General features: G+C 36.6%; 1 protein-coding gene across 12 annotated transcripts in view; it reads left to right on the forward strand.

The window, feature by feature from the left end:
* Positions 1 to 24719, forward strand: part of MAGI2 (membrane associated guanylate kinase, WW and PDZ domain containing 2) — a 1350742-nt gene that overhangs the window by 833014 nt on the left and 493009 nt on the right. For all 12 annotated transcript variants that reach the window (XM_058725276.1, XM_058725278.1, XM_058725277.1 and 9 more), the window contains one exon: positions 23914 to 24126. In XM_058725276.1, coding sequence (XP_058581259.1) covers positions 23914 to 24126 — 213 coding nt within the window. The remainder of the gene's footprint in view (positions 1 to 23913; positions 24127 to 24719) is intronic.

Genomic DNA, 24719 nt, shown 5'->3' on the forward strand with positions numbered 1-24719 from the left:
ATGGATGTGCACAACATTTTGCTACTTTATGAAGCCTGAGTTGTCCCTCTTTTATGAAAGGACAAGACTGATTTCTGGAACACACTTTGGCCTTTATTACATCTAAAGCCAACTTTATATCCAACTTCTGAATTTTCCTCCTCTGCCCTTCATAGTTTGTGAAACCATCTTACCCTCCTACATGACATGCCAGCCACAACTCTTAAAAGCCAAACACCCACTGCTATTCATAGAAATTGCCCAGAACTTACAGCTTTCTTGTGGGAAATTTGTACTTGCTCTGTCACTTTACTCAATTTTAGACCTTTGGCCCTGTCACTATGACTTTCAACTTACTTTGGCCCTTTGGATTTGTTGCTTGTATTTGCAGTGCCCAGCATTTGAACCTTATGCCTGCCAGTAGCTTTTGGCTTTCTGTTCCACTTTGGCTCAGAGCACCTGGGCTGAATCAATCCTGATATACCCCTATGTTCTGTAATGTTTCATACACAAGTAATCTCTGTCTGCCTCATTGTAGCTGGGATGAATCACAGGCAGGCCTACAGTTTTAAAAATATGCAATTGCAGGGTTCCTGGGTGGCTCAGTTGGTTAAGCATCCAACTCTTGATTTCTGCTCAAGTCATGATCTCATGGTTAGTGAGTTCAAGCCCACATCGGGCTCCGCAATAACAGTGCAGAGCCCACTTCAGATTCTCTCTCTCTCCCTCTCTCTGCACCTCCCCTGCTCTCTCTCTCTGTCTCAAAATAAATAATCTTTAAAAATTTTTTAAGAATAAATATAAATAAAAATAAGCAACTACAATATGGCAGTCATAGACACCCTTTTTGTCACCTAGACCAACAGACAGTGCCTGTGTAGCATCTCATTTTAACCTTTACAGTTTTTTTAATGTTTATTTTTAAGAGAGAGAGAGAGAGAGTTGGGGAGAGGCAGAGAGAGAGGGAGATACAGAATCTGAAGCAGACTCCAGGCTCCAAGCTGTCAGCACAGAGCCTGATGTGGGACTTGAACCCACAAACCATGAGATCATGACCTGAACCAAAGTCAGGTGCTTAACCGACTGAGCCACCCAGGTACCCCTAACCTTTACAGTTTCTTAACATGGTTGCTTTTATTGTCATTCTGGCCTACATGGTTTTATGTAATGTGTTTCTTATTTAAAAGGAAACTGTGTATCTAAAACTCTGTGGTTATATTCTTTATACTTTTAGGTTTGTTTTTCTTCAACACAAAATGCCAACTCAAACAGCTCAAAGCAAATTAGGCTTTTATATCATTGACAGTGCAAACTGGTGAATCTCCAAAAGCCACTTCTGCTTGGCTTCAGAACTTTCATATAGTTCACTTTAAGCACAATAGTTAGATGGGAAGTAACCCTCTTACTGTCTCATGAAAGCCTAGGAAGTTCTTTCCAGGACAGTCTCCTCAGAACTATCTCCTTTGGAAACTGACATGCAGTGGGAGTATTATTTATGTATGTGGCTCTCAGATGATCCATGCTGGGGATATAATTCACATGCAAAGTAGGTGTAAAGAGGAACATTTTAACTAAGTGAGCAAGCAACAAGATCCCATAAAATAATGTAAAAGCAAGACATCTGCCTTGACAACAGATCTGTGGAAGAGACTCAGAAGTTTCTATGGTCTATAAGCTTATGTAACATGACTACTTAAAAAAAAAAGTAAACTTAGTATGCATTAGTCTAGAAAAATTTAGAGTGTATTTTCAATTAACTACTTGGGCCATGTAAACAACCTACTAAAGAAATTAGTAACTTTAATTTATTTATTCCCCCATTTCAATCTGTAATGCATTAAGATAGCTTACAAAGACCTATACAATAAAAAATCAATTTTTAAAGAAAAATAATATAAAAAGATACTCTAAATGCATACTTAGAAATGCATCTAATTTCAATACATATTTTATATATTCCTAAAGTTAAATCATCAACTTGTCTCTAGGGGAACTCGACATCAGAAAAGATGATTCATCACAAGATCCACAATGGTCATGAATAAAAGCAAATTGGTAGCTCAGGAGGCACTAAATGCTAACAGTTTTCTTTTATGAGTGCATGGAGGGAACGGAGAATAATGTAATGGACAATATCAGCATCATCAAGGGTCACAAAGCTCTTAATATTTTCCTCAGTGTAGTCCAGTGGAATGACACAAAAGAGCTGGGTAAAAGCTCTTATCTACAGGATCGATATCATGAAATCCAGGTATTAACAGTTTTCTATTGGTTTGACTTATTCCAGGAGTATATTTTAGAGTATCTAGGAGAATATATGCACTGTGTATCTTTCCAGTAATCCTTTACAAATACTGTTTTCTCAGCTGTGCTTTTGAAATGTATCGAACAGCCTTAAGGCCAAGATCATCCTCTCTGACGTTTACCTGAGTTACTGGTGCCCTATTGCCAGTCAAGTAGAGCATTAAAAGCTTTATCAGCTGCGTGGAAGATAGGATTGATTCTCTTATAAGAACCGAGGTGCCAGAAGACAGGTGCCTGAACAAAAAGGTTATCCATGCCCTTTTCTGTGGGAAGTCAAAAGTGAACCTCTAGAGAAAGCAATAGCAAGATTCCCATTAGAAAATGATTTTCAGTTCATGGTAACAAACACGCAAGTGGGCCCTTATTAAACAATTGAATGTCTAAACTGGCATCATTGTATATAGGTTTATTATACCCAGTTTCATAAGTCATAAGAAATTTATAGTAAGGTTTACATTAGGTAAAATTCTAGGTAGTCTTTTTCCTTTTACATGTCACTTTCATAACAAGATGTCAGCACCTTTCAGCCCTGATCACCAGGAACACACCTATAGTTGAACAAAGGTTGGCTTACTGCCTCTCTGCAGTGAGGAAAAGCTCATACCACAGGGAACTGTGTGACATCTCAGTAGGAAGATTTAGAAATTGGTCTTACACGAGGTGATTTTGAGGAGGGCTCAAGGAAGTGAGACTTCTTTCTACATTGAATGCTGTGAGGGGCAGGGATGATTTTCTGACTGGGAATCTGAGTAATTCTTATCTAGAAGGTGAAAGGAGGCTCATGCTGCAGTAGGAAAGATATAGCAAAGGGTGCTTAGGTTTTTTTCTCTTGATCTATCATCAGTCACAGAGTGGCCTTCTCTGAATTTGGTGTGCTAAGAAATTATTGGTGTTTGTCAGGAGAACACCAAGGCCTCACTCTGAGTGCCAGGCCAGCTCCTACCAGCAAGACCTGACAGGGAACCTTTCATCTGTTATTGTTTCTCTCTCTCACAGTCCAGGAATTTTTGTTTACCAATAAACCCTGTCAAACTGGGCCTCTAAAAGGAGAATACTTTTGTAGGACAAGATGCTAATAAAATAATTTTAAAAGTTGTTAGCAACCATTTATAGAAAATGAGAGGAGAAACATTTCCCTTTAATTAGTTGGTGCTTAAAAAGTCCATGCATAGGGGCGCCTGGGTGGCGCAGTCGGTTAAGCGTCCGACTTCAGCCAGGTCACGATCTCGCGGTCCGTGAGTTCGAGCCCCGCGTCAGGCTCTGGGCTGATGGCTCGGAGCCTGGAGCCTGTTTCCGATTCTGTGTCTCCCTCTCTCTCTGCCCCTCCCCCGTTCATGCTCTGTCTCTCTCTGTCCCAAAAATAAATAAAAAACGTTGAAAAATAAATAAATAAAAAATAAAAAGTCCATGCATAGAAGGGCACCTGAGTAGCTCAATTGGTTAAGTGTTCGACTCTTGGTTTTGGTTCAGTCATGATCTTGTGGATTTGTGGGTTGGAGCCCCACGTGGGGATCTCCACTGGCAGTGCAGAGCCTGTTTGGGATTCTCTCTCTCCCTCTCTGTCTGCCATTCCCCAACTTGCACTGTGTCTGTCTCTCTAATAAATAAAATAAACTTGGGGAAAAAAATCCATGGATAGTAAAAGGGCACGTAAATTTTGAAACCCATTATACTTTTCTCGGCCATCTTGTCTTACAAGTTGGACCAAAAGTGAATTATTTTTATCCAGCCCAAGATAGTCATTCAAGTTTTATTTAATAGTTGGATAATATCTAAATCAGAGAAGAAAGTAATAGTCCTGTTTTCATTGCTGATAAAACAATATCTCCAGCACCATGTCCAGTTCTGTTCAACACTGTATTTTAAGAATAAAATATGACAGCAATTTTGAAATAACTGGAGCTCCATCATTTGGAAGAGACTTTAAACTTATTCTATTCTGTTCCAAAAGCCAAAATCAGTATTATTAGTTTTATGTAATAGGGAACAAAGATTTCTGTTCAGCAGTAGTAAGAAATGTCTCCAAACAAGAGCTATCCAGAAATGGAATGGGTTGCTTAATTATATGGTGGAATTGCCAACATTGGAAGTGTTAGAAACAGAAGCTGAATGAGCACTGGATAAGCAGACATAACTGAAACATCTGAAATGAGAGTTTGGACTACATGGTTGGTCAAGACCCTGTCCAATTCTGAAGGCAAAAACAATGAGCTTAAGAATGGAATTAGAAGGTCAGTAGGTTACCATGATCTAGGGCAAGTTAAAGGGCATAATATTAGCCAGGTTCTCAGTGAACCCAATCCTAGAGGTAGATCAAAAGAAAGCCTGAAAGTTTGAGGAAATCTTGGCACCCTAGTTCCTAAAATTAGGACATTGAGAGGTGTCCTCTACTGAGGATATAATTGAGTCTGACCACTGGGCAGAAACTCTGTCCCCCAGTCTTTTAATATTTCAGGTCTAGGCAATAAAAATAACACTTATCAGTTACTTAACAATGGCAGTGGCCATTGCACAATGTGGACCACTATGCAAAGAAAACATGCAGATTTTTATTTAATATCCTCACAACTCTGTGTGGAAGGTGCTATTATTATCTCTATATGTTTTATAAATGTTAGAACATGCTCACGGTTGCACAGCTACCATGTGGCAGAGCCCAGATTTTAACCCATTGTTGTCTGAGTCCATGGGTCATGCTCATGCTCTGCATCCTAGGTCATACTGCTCCTAGGTAGAAGGAAAGATGAGGCTCTCACAACTCACATAATAAAAAGATCATTCTTTTCTATAAGGAGAAGGGTGTAGGGGGCCACAGCTGTTGACAGTATCCTAATCAGCACAATCAAATGGTTAATTTTGCAAGCCTAAAGAAAGGTCAAGATCAGATTAAGCCATAATTGAGAATCTTTAGCATTTCTAGAAAAGATAATTATACCTGCAGACTTAAATATATTTAAGTTTTTCTTTAATTTGGGGCATTATGTTTTGATGTTACCCGGTGAACTGTGTAGGAGTGGATCTTATATGTTCAATTATTTTAAAAACCCAGTGATCTCAAAACAAATATTGAAGTTGTAGGACCAGCAGCATTTGGAAGAGGAGGAGGAGGGGGAGGAGGGGGAGGGAGGGGGAGGAGGGGGAGGAGGAGGGAGGAAGAGGGGGAGGGGGAGGGAGGAAATCATAATAGAAAAAGTAATGGAAGTAGCAGTAATAGCAGTAGAAGTAGTAACCAAAATGAGTAGCAAACATCCCTGAAGCACTTATATGCCAAAAAAACATGTTCATGTTAATTTCATTAAATGCTCTGAATAGTTTTATAAAGTTGGTTTCACCATTTTCTTAAACAAACAAATGTTGAAATATGGGCTCAGAGAATTTAGGGACCTTGCCTGGCTGACATGTCTAGCTGACTTGAGAGCCACTTTTGAAAACATTGGGTACCCAAGTATATGAACTTTTTGTTTGGGCAATTTTAAAAGAGCAATAAAAGATATATTGGGGAAAATGCAATACTGTACTAATTTTTTTTTTTTTTGTCTATTCTTAGAATAGAAGCCTCAGATACTAGGGAGCAGCTGAACTTCAGGCTAAATGATTTATTAGTACCATAAAGTTAATGTGTTTTAGATTTTCCTTTGGGAGATAGTGACTATAAACATTCATGCAAATAAAATAATAATCCAAATTTTAATATTTCCCAGTTAATCAGTCTCATGTTGGCTAAATTTAATGAAATGTATTAAATAGCAATATGTTCTACACAAAGCCATTTTAAAAATTGGTCTGAGTATTTAATTTGGCAGTTGCTACAAGTTTAGGAGAGTGGACAAAATACCTTACCACGTATTCAACCATTAATGTCATTAAACAGTGGTTTAGCAATTTACTACTGGTTAATGATCCTGGACATCATGATAACTCCTCAGGTCTCTCAGGTAAACAGAATCTGTTTAAATTAGTGTTGCATGAGAATAGGATTATTTAGCATGACTTAATTTAACATAAGGTAACGAAGACCTGTAATTTCATTATTCAACTGATAAAACATAAACTGGAATAAAAATGAATGTCTGGTTGAATCCCTGCCCTCTAGGAGCTTAAAGTCTAATGGGGATGCTAAAAGGCTAAGTAAGCAGGCAATTTTATTTTATTTTACTTTTTTAAATTTTTAAATGCTTATTTGTTTTTGAGAGAGACAGAGACAGAGTGCTCGTGGGGGTATGTCAGAGAGAGAGGGAGACACAGAATCAGAAGCAGGGTCCAGGTTCCCAGCTGTAGCTGCACAAAGCCCCACGTGGGGCTCGAACCAACAAACTGCGAGACAGTGACCCAAGCTGAAGTCGGATACTCAACCGACTGAGCCATCCAGGTGCCCCTAAGCAGGCAATTTTATAAGTGGCAACATAAGTAATACAAACAGCAGAGGATACTAGATTTTGAAATTAACATACAGACACAGTATTCAGGTCTTTATTTTCATCAACATATGTTTATTGAGTGCACTTTGTGTTCACTGAGCAGCTGTACAATGTGTCCTCTAGACATACTGTATTCTTCAAACTTTATTGTGCATCTGAATTACCTGAAGATCTTGTTAAAATGCAGATTCTGATTCAGTGTGTCTGGAGTGGGCTTGAAAGTTTGCAATTCTAATAAACTAGGTGATGCTGACGCTGCTGATCTGCAGATCACTCTCTAGGTGGCAAGAGTATTAAATTGTCTTTAATAAAATCTTTTTTAGCATTTCCCACTAAAAACTGTGATATTTTGTTTAAACATAAACAAGGATTTTTGGAGAGATTGTAGTTAGATATCAATGTATATCTCTACCTTCCGAATTAAAAACAACAACAACAACAACAACAACAACAACAACAAAAACATCAAGTAACATTCGTGCCAGTTGCCCAAAAACTTTTGGCTATCCCCATCTAAAAAGACCGTTTGTAAAGGCTAGAAGGTGGTGGACTATCTCCTTTCAGTCAATGTCTTGACTCCTGTCTAAAACTATCCACCTTAGGGCATGAGGTAATCATGAGTTCCTGACATAGAAACCTGTCTTTTAGAAATTACGCTGAAACCACTGATTCATTTTGTAGCACTTGCTGAACACCTGTCTATCGATAATAACTTTTAGTCACTACCAGTTTAGGCCAAATTGGAGCCAATGACCTTTGGGTGAAAGTTTCATATTCTATTTCCAGTCCCTGCAGCCATCAAAGACTCTTGTCGGACGAGTTGTAATTCATGAATTTCAACATGCTGCCTCCAGCTCAAAGCACAGCAATTGTTTCTTGAAGCTCATAGTTACACATAGGCTGTTGGTTGCTCATGATGTAAATTAAGAGAGTGATGGAAAAATTTGATTTGGGTTACTTTTTAAATTTCTAAGCGATGCTTCAATTGATTAATACAAAACTCAATACTTACATGAGTGATTATTTACCTTAGTTGGTGGCAATGGATTCTAGTATTTCTAAATAAAGATATGAACTAAAAAAGCCCATAGTTCATATTTTTCATCAGCACTCATGTTTTAAAATGGAACTTCCAAACATGAAATTAGCTTTCTTTTCTGAGTATAAGGAGATTGTTGGGGAAGATTACTGGAGACCTGTGTGTGAATCACTGTAGAAGACAAATTTTAAATGTTCTCATCTTGTTACCACTATAATTGTGACATGGAGTAATGAAGAAGAAATGGTAGCCTGGGCCTGTGGTATTGTTTTCATTTAGTATTCATTCCTATGAGGTAATCATCTAAATTAATAAGGATTTGCCCTTTCATGTGGAGGAGAGAGCCTGATTCAAATGGCCTCATAAAAAGGAAATTGCTGAATGAAGTCATTACTCTAATTAGCGTTAATGCCCCCAATGTTAACAGTATACCTTTAAAAAAAAATGACGTTCAATACCTTCTAACCTACCACATGGAGTAGTGGCTGTAGCCTGAGTGCTAGATTTAATTGGCCTTTCAATATCAATTTAGACAGATCTACTAATAGGGTTGTGTTATTAGATAAATGCCTCTGGTAATAGAAAAAAAATGTCATTACTGAGCTGGATTGAATACCAGTAAACTATCAAAGCTTATTCATTCATGAGGCCTACCTGCCTATTTATTCAGAGTTCCTTTTCTTATCTGCATTCATATAAACAATATCACTCTTTAGCTGTTGGAAAATGTTGAATGAAGCTTTCTATCCTCTTCCTAGAAGATTTGGTTTTGTATTTAGATCAACTCCCACTCCATTGACTTCCAAAATACTGCCCAGATAGATTCTTTAGTATGGAATGTTTTGTTAAATTCTGCAGTTTAAGCTTATCAGTTTGGGCTTGTGAAATCATTTTATTTCTGCTATTAGTATTTCAGTTTTAATAATATCTGATGTGTATGTGTCACACACACACGCGCACACACACACACGCACACACTCACACACATTCTTCCTCCAGTCTTCCAACCATCTCCCATCTCTCTTACTCCCCTTCAAATCTATTTCCACATAGCAACAAGAATGAATAGCCTTTCCTTAAGTAAAACCATGAGTCCCCTTGGGATAACTTTTCCCAAATCCTTTGACTTAGCTAACAAGGGCCTGTATGATTTGCTTCCTGCTTGTGTTTCCAGTTGAATCCTATGCTTCTCTTCCTTACCTGTTATTTCCAAGATGTTAACTCAGTGTTAATTTACCAATCCAGGCATGCAGTAATCCCTTCCTGTCCTAGTGACCTGCTATTTTTTGGCCTATTAACTCTCTTTTCCTGGCTTTTCACAAAATAAAGAAATTTCCATTCTTCTGGTCTCAATTTTAACAGATACCTCCTCAGATAGACCTTTGTTACTACCCTGCTTGAAGTAGATTTCTCTATGACTGTTTCTTACAGCACTCTGTCAGGTCCTTTATTTATCTCTTTATTTGGTTAATTTTAATATCTTTTCTCCTCTGGACTCTTAAGTTCCTCATAGACAAGCACTTTATCTGTATTGCTTATTTGCTGGGCACATATTAAATGATCACTTAATGAGTGGAATTGTAGGCCTGGAAGATTATGCCAATAATTGATTATTACACAGACCATAGGGTGGCAATCCATGTCCTGTGGGCCAAATCTACTCTAACACCTATTTTTGTACTGTCCGCAAGGTAAGAATGACTTCTATATTTTAAGTACCATAAAAAAATCAAAAGGAGCATAGTATTTTGTGTCACATGAAAATCACACAAAATTCTAATTTTTGTATCCATGAATACTGTTTTTTGGAGCCCAGCCACACCCATTCATTTATTTGCTATCTGTGACTGCTTACACATTACAACACCAAAACTGACTAGTTATGACAGAGACCATATGCCTGAAAACCCTAAAATATTTGCTCTCTTGCTCTTTACCAAGAGAGAGAGGAATTTGCTGACCCCTAACATTGACTGGTTTGCATATTAGAATTTTTATATTTCTTTAAATAATCTCTACACTCAATGTGGGGCTCAAACACACAACCCTGAGATCAAGAGTTGCATGCTTTCTCAACTGAGCCAGCCAGGTTCCCCAGAATTTTAACACCAAAAACATGTACATTATCCTGAAGCTTTTTATAAAGATTATTTGGAAAAAAGAATGATGAGAGATCCTAAAATAGGCTACTTGAATCCTTCTTATGCTGGCTTGACTTTCAAAATAAACCTCATTTGATTGGTCTATCTCCCCTTGAGGCAAATGCAGTGGTTTTTGAGGAAAAGCTGTGGTTAATGTGCATCAGAATGAGCTGCAGTGACCCAAACCCAGAGATTAGGATGTGTGGGGGTGGGGCCTGAGAATTTGCAGTTCCTGCAAGATCCCAAATCAAGAAAGAACAACAAGGGTTGCATCTTCTTTACAGAATGTGGGTGCTCTGTCAGTGTAAAAATTCATTTACTCAGTATTGACTAGGTGTCAGTGCTATTGTAGATGCTGGGAAAACAAAGCTCAATGATAAATAGCTTCTTTTAACAAGCCAAAATTTAGTGCTCTGCAGACATTAAATAAATAATTACCATAAACATAACAGCTCTAACAAGAGTTATAACCAAACTCTGATAGGAACACCAATCAGTGCCTGAATGTTTATGAAGACTTATAAAAAGGAAAATAAAGATGTATAGGATTCTGTAATGTTTAAAAAAGTTTATATTGCACTTTGGTCATGCCAATTCACAGCATCTCTGAAAGGAATCCTGAGTATCGGGAGAAAATTTGGAAGTTCTGTCCAATATTTCTTATTTCAGAGAGAAAGGAGGGGAGGTCATCATGAAAAGGCTTCAAGCCTTCAAGCAGGTGGCTAATATGAATTCCTGCCCAAACATTATTCTGTTTTTTTGTTTTCTTTCTCTGAAACCTGAGTCTCCTTGTCCCCATGTCCATCACCTCCCATGTGTCCGTTACCATCATTGAACCCCTGCAACACATCCCTGATTAACTTCAAGACTATCCCTCTTGCTGCTTCTAGTCCATTCTACTTGCTGCGACCTAGCAATCCATTTTAAAAACAAATTTGAATGTTTGTTCAAACCTGCAGTGCTTCCCTTTGCTTTTTGAAAATTAATCCAGTTCCTTAACAGAGCTTTTTAGGCTCCATATGATCTCTGACTGAAGGGCTCCCCCTGTTGTTGGCTCCAGCCACACTGTTCCCCTTTTAGTTGTAAGAACTCTTCCTCCTCCAGAGTCAAGGTTTTGCAAATTTATTTCTTCAGCCTGGCATACTCTTTGTTCCTGTACCCCTTGAGCCTTTATTTGATTCTACTTACCTTTCCAATCTCAGTATAGACTTCAATGCCAGGGCAAAGATGTCCTCTCGCTGACTCCACCTTCATCCTCGCAGTCAGGAGGAAGGAATGACCTGTCCACACTGGTAATCAGTCTAGAAACAAAGATCATATTTCTGCGGTACCAATGCGGGAGATGGTCAGTCATCATGTTGAACGTGCCATCATCTCTATCTTCAATTCATTTCACATCATCAAAAAACAAGCGTTAAGTTTCAAACCACATAGCCTTTGATTTGTGGAATATTAGAAGTATTTTACGACATAAATTATGTCCTGAGTCAAATTGAGAAAGAGGGAGCTTTTTGGCTAACTTAGCTGAGATTTTGCAATTAACTTTTTTAAGCAACTTGATTCATTTTGGGACAAAACACACATGCCCGTGTGCATACACACACACACACACACACACACACACACGCATTCACATGTAAATCACCTTCCATATAGTTCAGCCATTTGACCTTCAGAGAAGTCCTTGGGACAAGTTTTGGGAATGATGGAGAAATTTTATTTCTTCTTGTTTAGAAAAGCCACTTACATTTTCTAAAGATCTGTATTGATCCAGAAATATTTTGGCCTAGGTGGAAAAAGGGAACTGAGTGTTCAATCGTAATTCCACAAATTAACTGTTCTAATTTGAACTCTTCTCAGAGTTCTTAAAAATACCACTACTTGATCTTTATAGCCCTTGTTTGTAATTTTGTGTTTGCTTAATTATTTGATTAATGTCTCCCCAATAGAAGGCAAGCTTCAAAGGGGACTTGCTTGTTTTGTTCACCATTGTGCCTTGAGATAATCCATGTCTAACACATAGAAGGGTCTCAGTAATATTTGCTGGATGAATGATGAAGCAATTGGATATATGATAACCTCTCCCTCTGCCCACCACTCAGCTCTCATTGGCTTGGTTAGCTGATAAAAATTTCACCCTGTGGTGATCCTTGAACCCTCTTCCTGATTGAGCCTCTTGTCCATCGAGTGCCTATTACTGTCCTGGCTCTCACCCTCACCTTCACCCACACTTACTAGTTATGGATGTCATTATCTGCCACTAGTAATTGACTATTTATTAAGTCCTGTTTTTTTTTTTTTTTTTAGAACTAGACTAGGGATTGCAGCATTATGCAATGTAAACATTATCATTTTGACATGTAATTAACATAAAAATGATTACTGGTATGTTTGTTTGCTTATTTTTTTTGGACAGTCTTTAAAATTAAGTAAAATCCAAAATTGGATTTTACACTATAGCACATCTCAAAGCAAACCAGTCACATTCCAAGTTCACAATGGCCAGATGTAGCAAGTGGCTACCATATTGGACAGTGTTGCTTAGTATGTTAGCAGCTATTAGGTGATGATGGATGGCCACATATGCATGACTTTGGGCCAGAATGTCACCTCAAGAATCATTTTAGAACTCTACAACTTCATGGGAAGTGACATCACAGTCCTCCACCTCCTCCTCACAAATCTACTCCTCTTCATCCTCATTTTCTACCTTTTCCTCTCTCTCTTACTCCGTCTTTTTCTTCCTTTCTTTCCACTTCTTTTCTGAACTTTTTTTGACTTTTATTTCTCCCTCTATTTTTTTTGTTCATTAATGCAACAACTTTTCTACACTATACTCTTATTTCTGGTACTTTCATAATTTACCACAAAATGAGAAGGATGATGTGATAGGCAACATTATAATGTAAAAGTTTGAGGACTGGAAGAGGTGTACCTCAATAAAACATACATATTTAAGAATTGATGGTTGGTTTCTGGCATTTGGAATATAAAGCACCAGTAGTTCTGATAGTTTTCTTTGCAATAAGGTTGATTTTCATAGGTTGTGTGTATATCGATTTAGAGGGAAAAAAAAAATCTGTGTTATTGTACAAAGCCTTTATGGTTAGATACCAAAGACTCTTACTTTCTTTAGCCTTTTGGGTTGTTCATTGTTCTCCTGGCTGAGAAATTTGTTCTATTTATATCTAAATTACATCTGCTAACTTTAACCATACTCTAACACTTAGGATTTATGTTTGTAAATGTCTCACAGAAGATGACCACATTAAAAACGCTGACTCTTTTAAAAGTCAGAAAAATTTAAAGCGTTACATGGACTAAAATACAAAGTTGAAATGCTTCATCTTTGGCCTTCCACAAAGTAATCATAGTTCACATCCTGTGGTCGTGTACTTAGCAACTATCTAATTCACCAAATGGGTATGGATGCAAATGAAAGGCTTGGAACAAAAATAGAAATACTCTGTAACCACAACCACCTTCCCAAAAGGGAATGCACAAGGAAATATAAAAAGAGACTAAAATGACAGTTCTCCACATTTATGTCAAGAAATCAAATAGGTCCAGGCTCTCAAGTAATTAAAACTATTAGCTACATTTTATTATCATTCTCTATTTTCAATTTAGGACTTTCTGATACAATGGCAAAGAAATATAACATGTCATTAGATCCTTTAAAAGTTTTCATTGCAGAATTTTGGAGGTGAGTACTTCAGAACTATGACCCAATTCTGTCATTTCACAAGTGAGAAAACTAAGGTTCGGAAGAGTTTAATGCCTAATCCAAGGTTTTGTAGGGGGTTAGTAGTAGAACCTCAGTTAGAACCCAGATCCTCTACTGTGTGCAGACTTCTTTCCACTCTGCCAACCTTGGAAAAACCCAGCAGACAAATTCTACAAGCAGAAGAAAAATTCTTTCATACTGTTTTTCTGACTTTTATTAGCAACCAAGGATTAGAAAATTTGGCTAATTTCTTTAGTCATTAACCAACAATCAAATTAAAATTAATCAGAATTTCCCTAGGTATTGTATTTGTAAGACAGTGACAAAAGAAAGTCTTGGAGGTTTCTTAATTTCTTAGTAATCTTATAGTATCACAGTTAATAGCACCATTGAGAGAAATAAGTTATGACAAGCCATAAATGTTGTGTGAGAAAAATAATATTGTCCTTGAAAGTTTCAGTTTTCTTGCTCAATTTTGAAAAAGCAAATTTAATCAAGATGTCTATCTCAGACACCCACTGAGCTTTGTACAGATGCCCATTTAAAAATTTATCAAATTTTTACTTCTGCTTTTTTTATTTACTAAGCCGTGAAGGGACTGTCTCTTAAGCATTGAGCTCACTAGACACTCTAGAAACTTCAACAATTAATTGCAATTAATAACACAATTGAAAATGGTTTCCACTCAAAAAGGTAGACATGTTAAATTATTACTAACTGGAAATATAATATAATTTTTTCCCCTCAGTGTTGTTTTCCAAAAATCTTTGCTTTGAGATTTTACTTAGGTTCTCCAAAGGTCATCACCTTTACCACATTGAGTGCCTTGACTACCCAGGAAAACACTTACTTTATTTTTTATTTTTTTTTAATTTGAGAGAGAGAGAGAAAGAGAGCTCACGTGAGTGGAGGAGAGGGACCGAGGGAGAGAGAGAGAATCCTAAGCAGTCTCCATGTTCAGCACAGAGCCATATACAGAGCTGGATCCCACCACAGAGGGATCACGACCTGAGCCGAAATCAATAGTCAGACGTTCAACTGACCTGAGCCACCCAGGTGCCCTGGAAAACACTTCTTTTGTGGTTTCATAGCATGTAATGCACTTATGAAAATATGTTCCAGCACTGAATTGACCAGTTATAGCCCAAATTTCATGATTAAACTTTTAGATTAGAGTTTTAAATACTGGTAAAATGTAAGTATTGTATGGGATGTAGTAAAGCAGTTTTAGTTACCAGCATCTTAGTTTAAAATAGTTTATTAGAGTGGGGGCACCTGGCTGGCTCAGTCAGTTAAACATCTGACTTCAGCTCGCTCAGCCATGATTTCATGGTTGGTGGGTTCAAGCCCCACACTGGACTCTTCACTGAAAGTGTAGAACCTGCTTTGGATCCTCAGTCTCCCTTTGTCTCCCTTTGTCTCTGCCCCTCCCCTGCTCATGCATGTGCTCCCTCTCTGTCTCACTCTCTCTCTCTCTCAAAAATAAAAATAAAAATAATAATAATAATATTTTAAAATTAGTCTATTAGAGTGTTAAAACCCAGTCACTTAGCAAGACCCAAGAGAAACTGGAAATGGGACATATCTACTGTATAGAGGAAAAAGAAAATTGGAATTTTTATAAGCATGAGGTATGAAAGTAGGAGCCTAAATGAAAGCAAAGTGAGGCACTGGGTAATAAGAGCTATGGATCCTCAAAATGAGAGTGTGCTACTAAAGAGATAACAAGAGAGAGGACAACAAATATGAATAATGTATCCATTTTTACATCATTACCATGAGTCGACAATTCCTTTATGAGTTGAGACTGATTGTAAAGAGAATTTGAACATAAGAAGGATCCTCCTGCAAGTTCACATTTACATTATTCACATGAAACATTTATTCTTTTTTCCTTTTAACCTTTAACTTCGTAATAAAGCCAAATGTGGATTTTTCAAGGTAGTACAAGATAAATTGAAGATTGAGAAGCAGGGTGAAAGAGCTCTGCTAGGAAATGTACATCTGTTTGGTGATTAATAGTATTTTACATGTACTCCATCCACATGTGTAGCAAAGCAATTGAACAAGAGAAATATCATTGACCCAATGTCACCTGAAATTGTTATTATGTTTTTGGTGTTTATTCAGTTTTCACTTTATGACATATGAGAAAAATGACTCAGGTGATAATATGGTAACCTAAAATGTTATTTGATAAAATGGATTGTCTAAGGCTATGCTGTCCAGTCTAGTAGCCACTATTCAGATATGGCTAATCAGCACTTGAAATGGGATTTGTCCAAAGCAAGAGGTGCTGTAAGTGTAAATTATACACTGGGTTTTGAAGACATAGTAAGAAAGAAAGTAAATTATTACATTCATAACTCTTTATATTGATCATATACTGAAATGATAATATTTTTGATATATTGGACAAAGCAAAATATATTATTACAATAACTTTCATCTTTCTTTTTTCCTTTTTTAATGAAGCATGGATAAGTAGAAAAATTTAAATTGCATGTGTAGCTTGTATTTGTGGCTCACATTACATTTTTACTAGGCAGTGCTGCTCTAAGGGATTTAATGTTTTTTAAATATGATATGCTTGTGAATAGGGCTTGTGCATTTTTTGGTGTTGCTAGAATTATAAATGTTCAAATGCTTTACTTTGGAAATAGATGTATATTTGATATTGAATAATTGTGTGTAACTTCCTTCTGTTCTCTTAAAGATTTCCTTGAATAATTTCTGTTTGTTTATGCTATTTGGCACAGGAGAGAAATATTCTGAACTCTTTCGAATAATGCCTCAAGGGAGGAGTCACTAAAGAGAGGGGTTACTGACTCCCTTTAAATAAGTGAACCACCTACCCTACCCAGTCTGTGGACAGCTACATTTAGCAAAGATTTGTCTTGTGCCTGTCCACACTAGCTAACATGAATATATGAAAATTCGGTCAGAATGACCAGAAGGAACCTATTGAAAACTTGCAAACACATTTCAGAAAATGTTAGATTAAATCATTGACATGATTTATGATTTCTGAAAAGCACTGATGGACAATTGAAGACAGTAAAAATTCAGTGTTTGTCATTAGGGATAGTAATGTAAAAACCAATGTTTATGTAATTTAAAATAAACCTGAAATTCTTAGGTGAACTTTGTTGCAAAACAATTCAATTTGGCATATGAAAACACAGAAACTTTCACATTGTTTGCACCACTATGCACATTTTGAATTTTTCTTAATATTTATTTATTTTGGGGAGACAGAGAGACAGAGTGCAGCAGGAGAGGGGCAGAGATAGAGGGAGACACAGAATCTGAAGCAGGCTTCAGGCTCTGAGCTGTCAGCACAGAGCCCGACGTGGGGCTTGAACTCACGAACTGTAAGATCATGACCTCGGCTGAAGTCGGATGCCTAACCGACTGAGCCACCCAAGCACCCCACCACTATGCACATTTTGAAAGTCACATTTAACATTGAATTTTCAAAAAATTCAACAATTACTGTTCAGTGCAGGTATAGTGACAAAATGTCATTTTGGGTGTTGTCATATCTCTGGCATATGTGAGCTTAATACTTTCCTCCACAAGGGAAAAAGACATTATCTATTGGGGCCAGAGTTTTTGCATCTTGGTTCGAGGCGACTAACTACAGATGACATGATGAGGAAATGATACCTTTTTGTGGGAGACTAAATTTAAGTATCAGAACTGCTTACAAAAATAACTTCAAAAACCAGTTGGCAAAAAGTATTCTAAAGCAAGACTCTGAGTCTTGTTTTCTGGTAGGAAGTGCAATTTTAGAAAAATAGAATATTGTCTATATTGCATTTACTAACTTTGTTTTGTATTTACATAATTTCTAAAATACTAACTCTAGCCATATGATTCTTGCCATGGCTGACAAGTTATGATGGTTTTTGATACTAATTTTAACTTATTAATATCCCTTGGGTAGTAAGTTGAGCATATCTTAAAATTTGAATTTAGAATCCTTTTATGATTTGTTTCTATTAATAAAAATCTAAACCTCTGATGTGGATAAAAATAATTGTTTACTTATGATCTTGCAGGTTTTCTAACATGATTAGTTGCAAGTAGATCTGGAACTCTGAATTTCTCATTTCTGTTTAACGTCAAGAGTCAGATTTCACAAGTGCCATTAAGGAGGCCAAGTATCAAACTATTTGCTCTATTTATAAAACTGTAAGACACAAATGATGAGATGCCCAACCTCTTAAATTTTGTCACACATTGTTTCCAACACAAGGACAGATTCTCAGGCTCTCTGGGGATTGCAGTGATGGGCTGTGTTGTGTACATGCCCCAGAGACCCATAGGCAGTCATCTCTTCTCTACTAAACCATTATCTGAAATTGATTCTTTCTGGTTACCAAAATGGGAATAAAAGCACTGAGAATATTGGGGGGGTGGGGAATGAGGGTCAAGAATTTAATCTGTGAGGTATCTTGAAGACAAGAATATTACCTTTCTAAAATCCAGCTCCACTTGGGTGCCATATAGAATGAGCTATGACCATTTGATGTAAACTCTACACATGCTATCATTATACACCCAATGGACTGAAACGACAGAGTTAGCATCTGAAAATACTACTTAAAAAGCCAAATGCACTACATAATAAATCACATGTTTTCATCATGAAAATTGATCTTATTTAAAGGGAAAACATGTTGGAAATAAGTAAAAGCATTTCAAAGTATTTCAGTTTGGACTATTACATTTCCTCATACATAAAATTAGTATAGTAATAGTATTAGTATTAGTATTAGTATTAGTATAGTATTAGTATAGTAAAGTATAGTAGGCATTTAGTATAATGCCTACTTTTTATCATAGTGTCAGAACTTAAAGGCATAAAGGATATGGTACATCTTAGAAAATACTATTTTGGTGTCTATTCTCTTTCAATAAAGACTAGTGTACAGAAAAGAGAATAGTTTATAATTCATTGAAGTAGTCTCCTATTTCTTTTGACTCCTTGGCTTCACCATTAAAATCAGTGTGGAAAGACAAATAAACAAACACCTGGGAAAGGTCAGAAAAAAGACAAAAACATTTTTAAAAGATTAAGATGTTTTGAAAAGATTATTTGGTCTAATAAGAAGAGAGATAATTCCATGATAGTTTTCAAGTGAGCTACATGAAAAGTTATTTAGAAAGCTATTTTTGTCTCTTTTAGAAGACTTAGGAATAGGTCTGCATAAAAGTGGGTAATGGGGGGCATTTGGATGGCTCAGTAGGTTGAACATCCAACTCTTGATTTTGGCTTGGGTCATGATCCCAGAGTTGTGGAGTCAAGCCCCGCATTGGGCTCCATGCTGAGCGTGGAGCCTGCCTAGGATTCTCTCTCTGTCTCTTGTTCTGCCCTCCTCCCGCAGTCGTGCTCTCTCTCTTTCTTAAATAATAATTTTAATAAGGTATGTAATTTTCAAAGGAGTCTCTAGGCAAGTTTAGTTCATAGTGATGTAATCTGTTTTAGTCCCTCTTCCTTCACAAGAAATTAGTAAAGCTTCCATTGTAAGTTATTTATTTTTTCATTATAAAAGCAATTATTGACATTTTATAGACTATTCTTTTTATTCAGATTTCTAGAAAGCTTTTCTGTGTTTATTATATCAGAAATAGGTGCATTCATAGGGGCACATGTACCCCAATGTTTATAGCAGCATTTTCAACAATAGCCAAATTATGGAAAGAGCCTAAAGGTCCACTGATGAATGGATAAAGAAGATGTGGTTTATATATACAATGGAATACTACTTGGTGATGAGAAAGAATGAAATCTGGCCATTTACAGCAACATGGATGGAATTGGAGGGCATTATGCTAAGTGAAATAAGTCAGTCAGAGAAAGACAAATACCATATGTTTTCACTCATATGTGGATCTTGAGAAACTTAACAGAAGACCGTGGGGGAGGGGAAGGGGAAAAAAAGGTACAGAGAGAGAGAGGGGGTCAAATCATAAGAGACTCTTAAATACTGAGAACAAACTGAGGGTTGATGGGGAGTGGGGAAGAGGGGAAAGTGGGTGACGGGCACTGAGGAGGGCACTTGTTGGGATGAGCACTGGGTGTTGTATGGAAACCAATTTGACAATAAATTATATTAAAAATAAAAAAATAAAATCTCAAAAAAAACCAATAAATAGGTGCATCCACCCTGTTTCACTCTTTTATAACTATAACTTTAAGGGGAAAATCATTATTTTAAGCACTTAAAAAGCTGAGGAATAAATCAAATTCCTCAAAAAAATTCTTTTTTACCCCAGGCATTGATTAAAAATAAGTCTATGTAATGTATTGATGATCGTCATTATAATAGAACTAAGTGAGCAATTTTACATATCATTTGATTTTGTCATTATATTCAATTAAAAAATACAACTTTATATTAAATTTGCATGAAACTGCTAATAAATACGTCATTCTTTACAAGATGTATTCAGTAAAAAGCATACTAGAAAAGCCTATAATATCCCACCTCATCCCCCCCAAACACACATATGTGTGCACACGTGCATACACACATATGCACATTTTTGGAAGCAAGGAGAGAAAAAAAATCACCTAAACTGCTCCAGCTTTATTATTTAGTAGCAATTATCACCTTTCCCTTTTGAAAGTGATACATTTGTGCCTATTGGTTGTGGGTTTGAATCAATTTCTCTTGCTGTCAGTTCAGGGCAGAAATGCAAATTTCATCACACTTTTCCCCCCACCCCCTCTTGAGAGGCAATGTAGTATTTTGAAGAGATGAGGTCCTAAGACAAACAGATACAGGTTTTCCACTGGCTTCATGTATAATATTGGTAAATAGATTAATTTCTGGGGCCTCCCATTTTCTTTTAAGTGTAGAGACAGAATGATTTCATACTGTTTTGTGATAAATAACCAAAGTAGCCACCATATATGGAGACCTGTTCTGATCCAGTCACATTATACATTCCTTCGTTATCATTAATCCTTAAACAGCACTATGGAGTAAGAGGTATTCTAGTCCTCATTTGATCCAAGAGTGCATAGGTTAAATGTCATTACAGTATCCAGCTCAGTAAATTACGTGGTGGTGGTGGTGATGTTAATAATTGTTATTGTGGTTGCTGTTGTGACTATAGTCATCTTACAGCCCTATGTTCCTGGTTTAACTAAAAAAAATTAAGGATGTAAAGAAGTTACCAGTTTAGGGGACACAAGGATTCAAAGACAGGTGTATTTCTGCATGATCTGTGCCATTAAACATTACACCATAGTGTTACTATATTTTGAAATTTTAGATTCTCTAAACGTTGGCACTGTACCTTAGAGGCATTTCATTCTTAACGGGACACTTTCCAAATTGTATTTAAAAACAGTTTTGTTTTTTATTTTCTTCTGAAAACATGTTGATATTTTACCTAACAGGCACAATTTTCCCTTAGTATATGGATTTCTATAGGCTTCTACCAGAGTTGCAATGACTTAGCTACCTGACTACCTGATTAATTCTTCAACTTAGTTTAGGTATTTCTGGTTGCCTTGTTCTATGCATTGGATTTGGTATAATAACATATTCTCTCTAAATTATATGTCTTAAGTGTAGTAACTATATGGGTTATTTCTGTGCCTCTTCTAAATTGTTATTATTATTGCTAATGAAGATAATCTTAACATTTTAACTAATGATTCATACAGTTTTACATCTAAAATTTAATCTGTAGTCTTATTTTCATAAATCAAATTGTAGAAATAGAATATTACTGTATAATTTATAATCACATCACATGCCAATAGGTGTAATTACTTAGCAATATAAATTCAACAGAATCTGTTATTTAATATTTATTTTTAGCCTGAGCAATGAATTTATTTCTAATTAATAAAAGGTTATGTTTCTACCTCAGGGAGATTTAAACCATAAGAGACAAGTTGGAAGAAAAATAATACTGAAACGTGATCCATTTTTCTTAATACTGTATATATTTGAAAGCATTAAAGTTCTCAGAATACTACTTAAAAGTATGTTATTTATTGGGACATGTGGGGTGATTTATTAGTTTCACTTTGTGTTTATTAGATAAGCAGTTAAGTATTGAGATTCCATAGAAAGCATAGCAGTGTACTGAGAATGGTGCAAGCCCTTAGGGATGCTGAAATATAATAATAATTAATAGACTGCTAAGAAGTAACTAGCAGTTTTTGTTTGCTCAGAATTCAGCAAGAACATTCAAAGGTCTGATTCATTTGAAATGCTCTAAATTAAATTAGAAAGTAACCTTTAGCAAAATGTCTATCATCCACTTTTCAGACGTCTGTATAAAAGTTTTACATGTATAAGAACCACTTTACATGATGATATTTTTTCCCATTGTATTTCTCTTACAACTGTGAATATCCATGAAAATGAGCAACAGCATTAGTGTTCCAGCTAGCCTTTGGAATATTCACTTAGTGCCAGCAGGACGTTTACACTGCCATTAAGACTATTGCAATTTTACAGCCTATGAAGCACTTCTTCATACATCCTTCTTCTTCACAGCAATCCAGTGATGAGGGCAAGTGTAGTAGACATTGGTCATTCCTGCTGACCCAGCACTCCAAGACCATTCCTTCCTGGAGAGGGCCCTGCGATGAGATGGGTGGAAGGTGGGACTCCAGCTCCCTCTCCCCAAATCAAAGGAGAACAGCCATTCTCCTGCCCTAATCTGTCAGCTCACCTTCTGGCTGAGGCTTAGCCAATGAGACAACCCAGCCTGAGAGTTTTCCTGGAAATGAGCGAATCAGAGCTCCTGAGCAGAGATTGGGATTCATTCTAGCTGAGGGAGTGGCAGCCAAGGGCAGTGTCCATGGCAATGGAGCTGTGGGCTTTCAGAGTTGGGGACCAGCAGAGGCAACTTTGGTGTTTTGACGGAATTCCTTTGCTTTTGCTCATTTTTCCCAAGATTTTTCAGCCTCTTCCTTCAACTAATCATCCCATATCTTCTCAGCACATCCCTGTCATGTTCAGTCTAACTAGAATTGGTTTTTGGTTATTTGCAACCCAGAATTTAGGTATAACAAGTATGCTGTTTCCAATGTATAGATGAAGAAATTGAGCCTTAGTGAGGTTAAGTAACTTCCCTGAATTGTAGTTATGTAGAAAAGCCAAGTCTAGAACCCATGACTTCTAGTTAAAGTTTGTTTCTTTTGCAAAACACTGTTTTCCCAGTTGCCTTCAGTGGCCTCTGCAGATAGTGAGATGTGCTTCTTCCTCTGTGCCTCCTTGGTTGCAGTACTTAGTCCTATTTCCTGTTATAATACTTATCCGCTTGATGTCAAATGTACCTATCTTCCACACAACACTGTTGAGCATCTGGAAGACAAGGATTGTTTTATATTCATCGTTCTCTCTCAAACATATATTGGAGTGTTTGGGTGCAGAGTCAGTACTAAATAAAGATTTTAATGAATGAGTAGCAAATATGTGCATAAATTATTCAATTAACTGAAAACACCAATGTGGGTTTCGAAGATGATGCTAAAAGTATAACACTGATTTTATAAAACACCATTATGTTCTTAACCAATCAAAATTTTAGGCTATAAATAATTTGCCTTAAATATATAAAGGTACTCACTTAGTAAATATTTATTCTATGCCTACTATGTGTCAGGCTGTTATTACAGAGAGAAATAACAATTAGTCTCCTTCTTTGAGAAGTCTGACAGACTGATGGGAGAAACAAATATTCCATCACTCCAATCATGGAGCTATGGGAAAAAGAGCTGTAGTAATCTGAAGAATGATTAGGGCAGCAGGCCCACTGTCAGTAGCCATGTGAACCATTAAACTGGCATGGAGATACCACTCTGGGCAGGCTGCTATATGCATCAAGGACAACAGCCAGAGCCCTCTGAAAGCTGGAGAAAAGCACAATGTGCTTTGCTTTCCAGAATGTTGTGAGATTTGCTTTAAAAAAAAGTCACCTGCACCCTTATTCAGACATTATTTTTAAAAAGGTTATCAAATTTTAAAAATAATTTAGAAATTGCTATGAGCCATATGAGACGAATATATATGACTATATTTTAGTTTGGCAAAAGGTGAGAATGAAGATAAATCTGTACCCTTATTTAAGCATTAAAGCCCAATTCAATAGAAGCAATAAATAAAGGTATATATAAAAATGTGAAAGGATAAAAAAATCATATGCATGTAAAATACATATGTATGTAAGAAACAGGATGCATATTTATCAATATAATTTCCAATCTTTATGAATTATGCATACAGTAGGAGAATATTTAAATCCATGTTTTGGTATCATTTGCAGACAATTACTACGGCACTCCGAAGCCTCCAGCAGAACCAGCACCATTATTATTAAATGTGACAGACCAGATACTTCCGGGAGCCACTCCAAGTGCTGAAGGAAAACGGAAGAGGAATAAATCAGTGAGCAACATGGAGAAAGCAAGTATAGAGCCTCCTGAGGAGGAAGAGGAAGAGAGGCCTGTGGTCAATGGAAATGGAGTAGTAACACCAGGTTAGTCATTTATATGTATGTACATGTATACCTATGATTATAGTTATCTTCAGAGAGAAGATGATGGTATCAAATGGAAAGGACATAATTCTTGTATCCATTTTATTGTTTTAATTTTGACTTATCAAGCAATTCATTCAAGTTCCTCAGTCTTTGTTTCACTTACACAGTATTAATGGCAATATCATGAATGGTTTCTACATCTTAGAAAATGTTACAAGTCATGAATATGATTGTGGAAAGTTCTGGGGTCTTTCTTTGTTAACTAATGTTAGATAAAAATCTATCCTTAGAAATCTTGCTATACTCACAGTTCTGTAAACTGTGTGAGGTTGTGTCATATGATTTAGTTAACAACTTCAATGAATACAGTCCTCAAAATGACCACAGCTATAGTGTGTCCATACAGTTTTCCCTCTACCCTTACTATCTAATCTGACAATGTGGAGAAAGCATCTTTATACATTGACTTTGTGAAGACACCTGCCCTTGAACAAGGAAAACTTGTTATCTCTTTCATATATGATCTATCATATCATATATATATAAAGAATGTCAGGCAGATATAAAGTGTGTTTGTGCAAGGTATGGCT

This window comes from Neofelis nebulosa, chromosome 4, assembly GCF_028018385.1.
Source record: "Neofelis nebulosa isolate mNeoNeb1 chromosome 4, mNeoNeb1.pri, whole genome shotgun sequence".
NCBI lineage: Eukaryota > Metazoa > Chordata > Mammalia > Carnivora > Felidae > Neofelis > Neofelis nebulosa.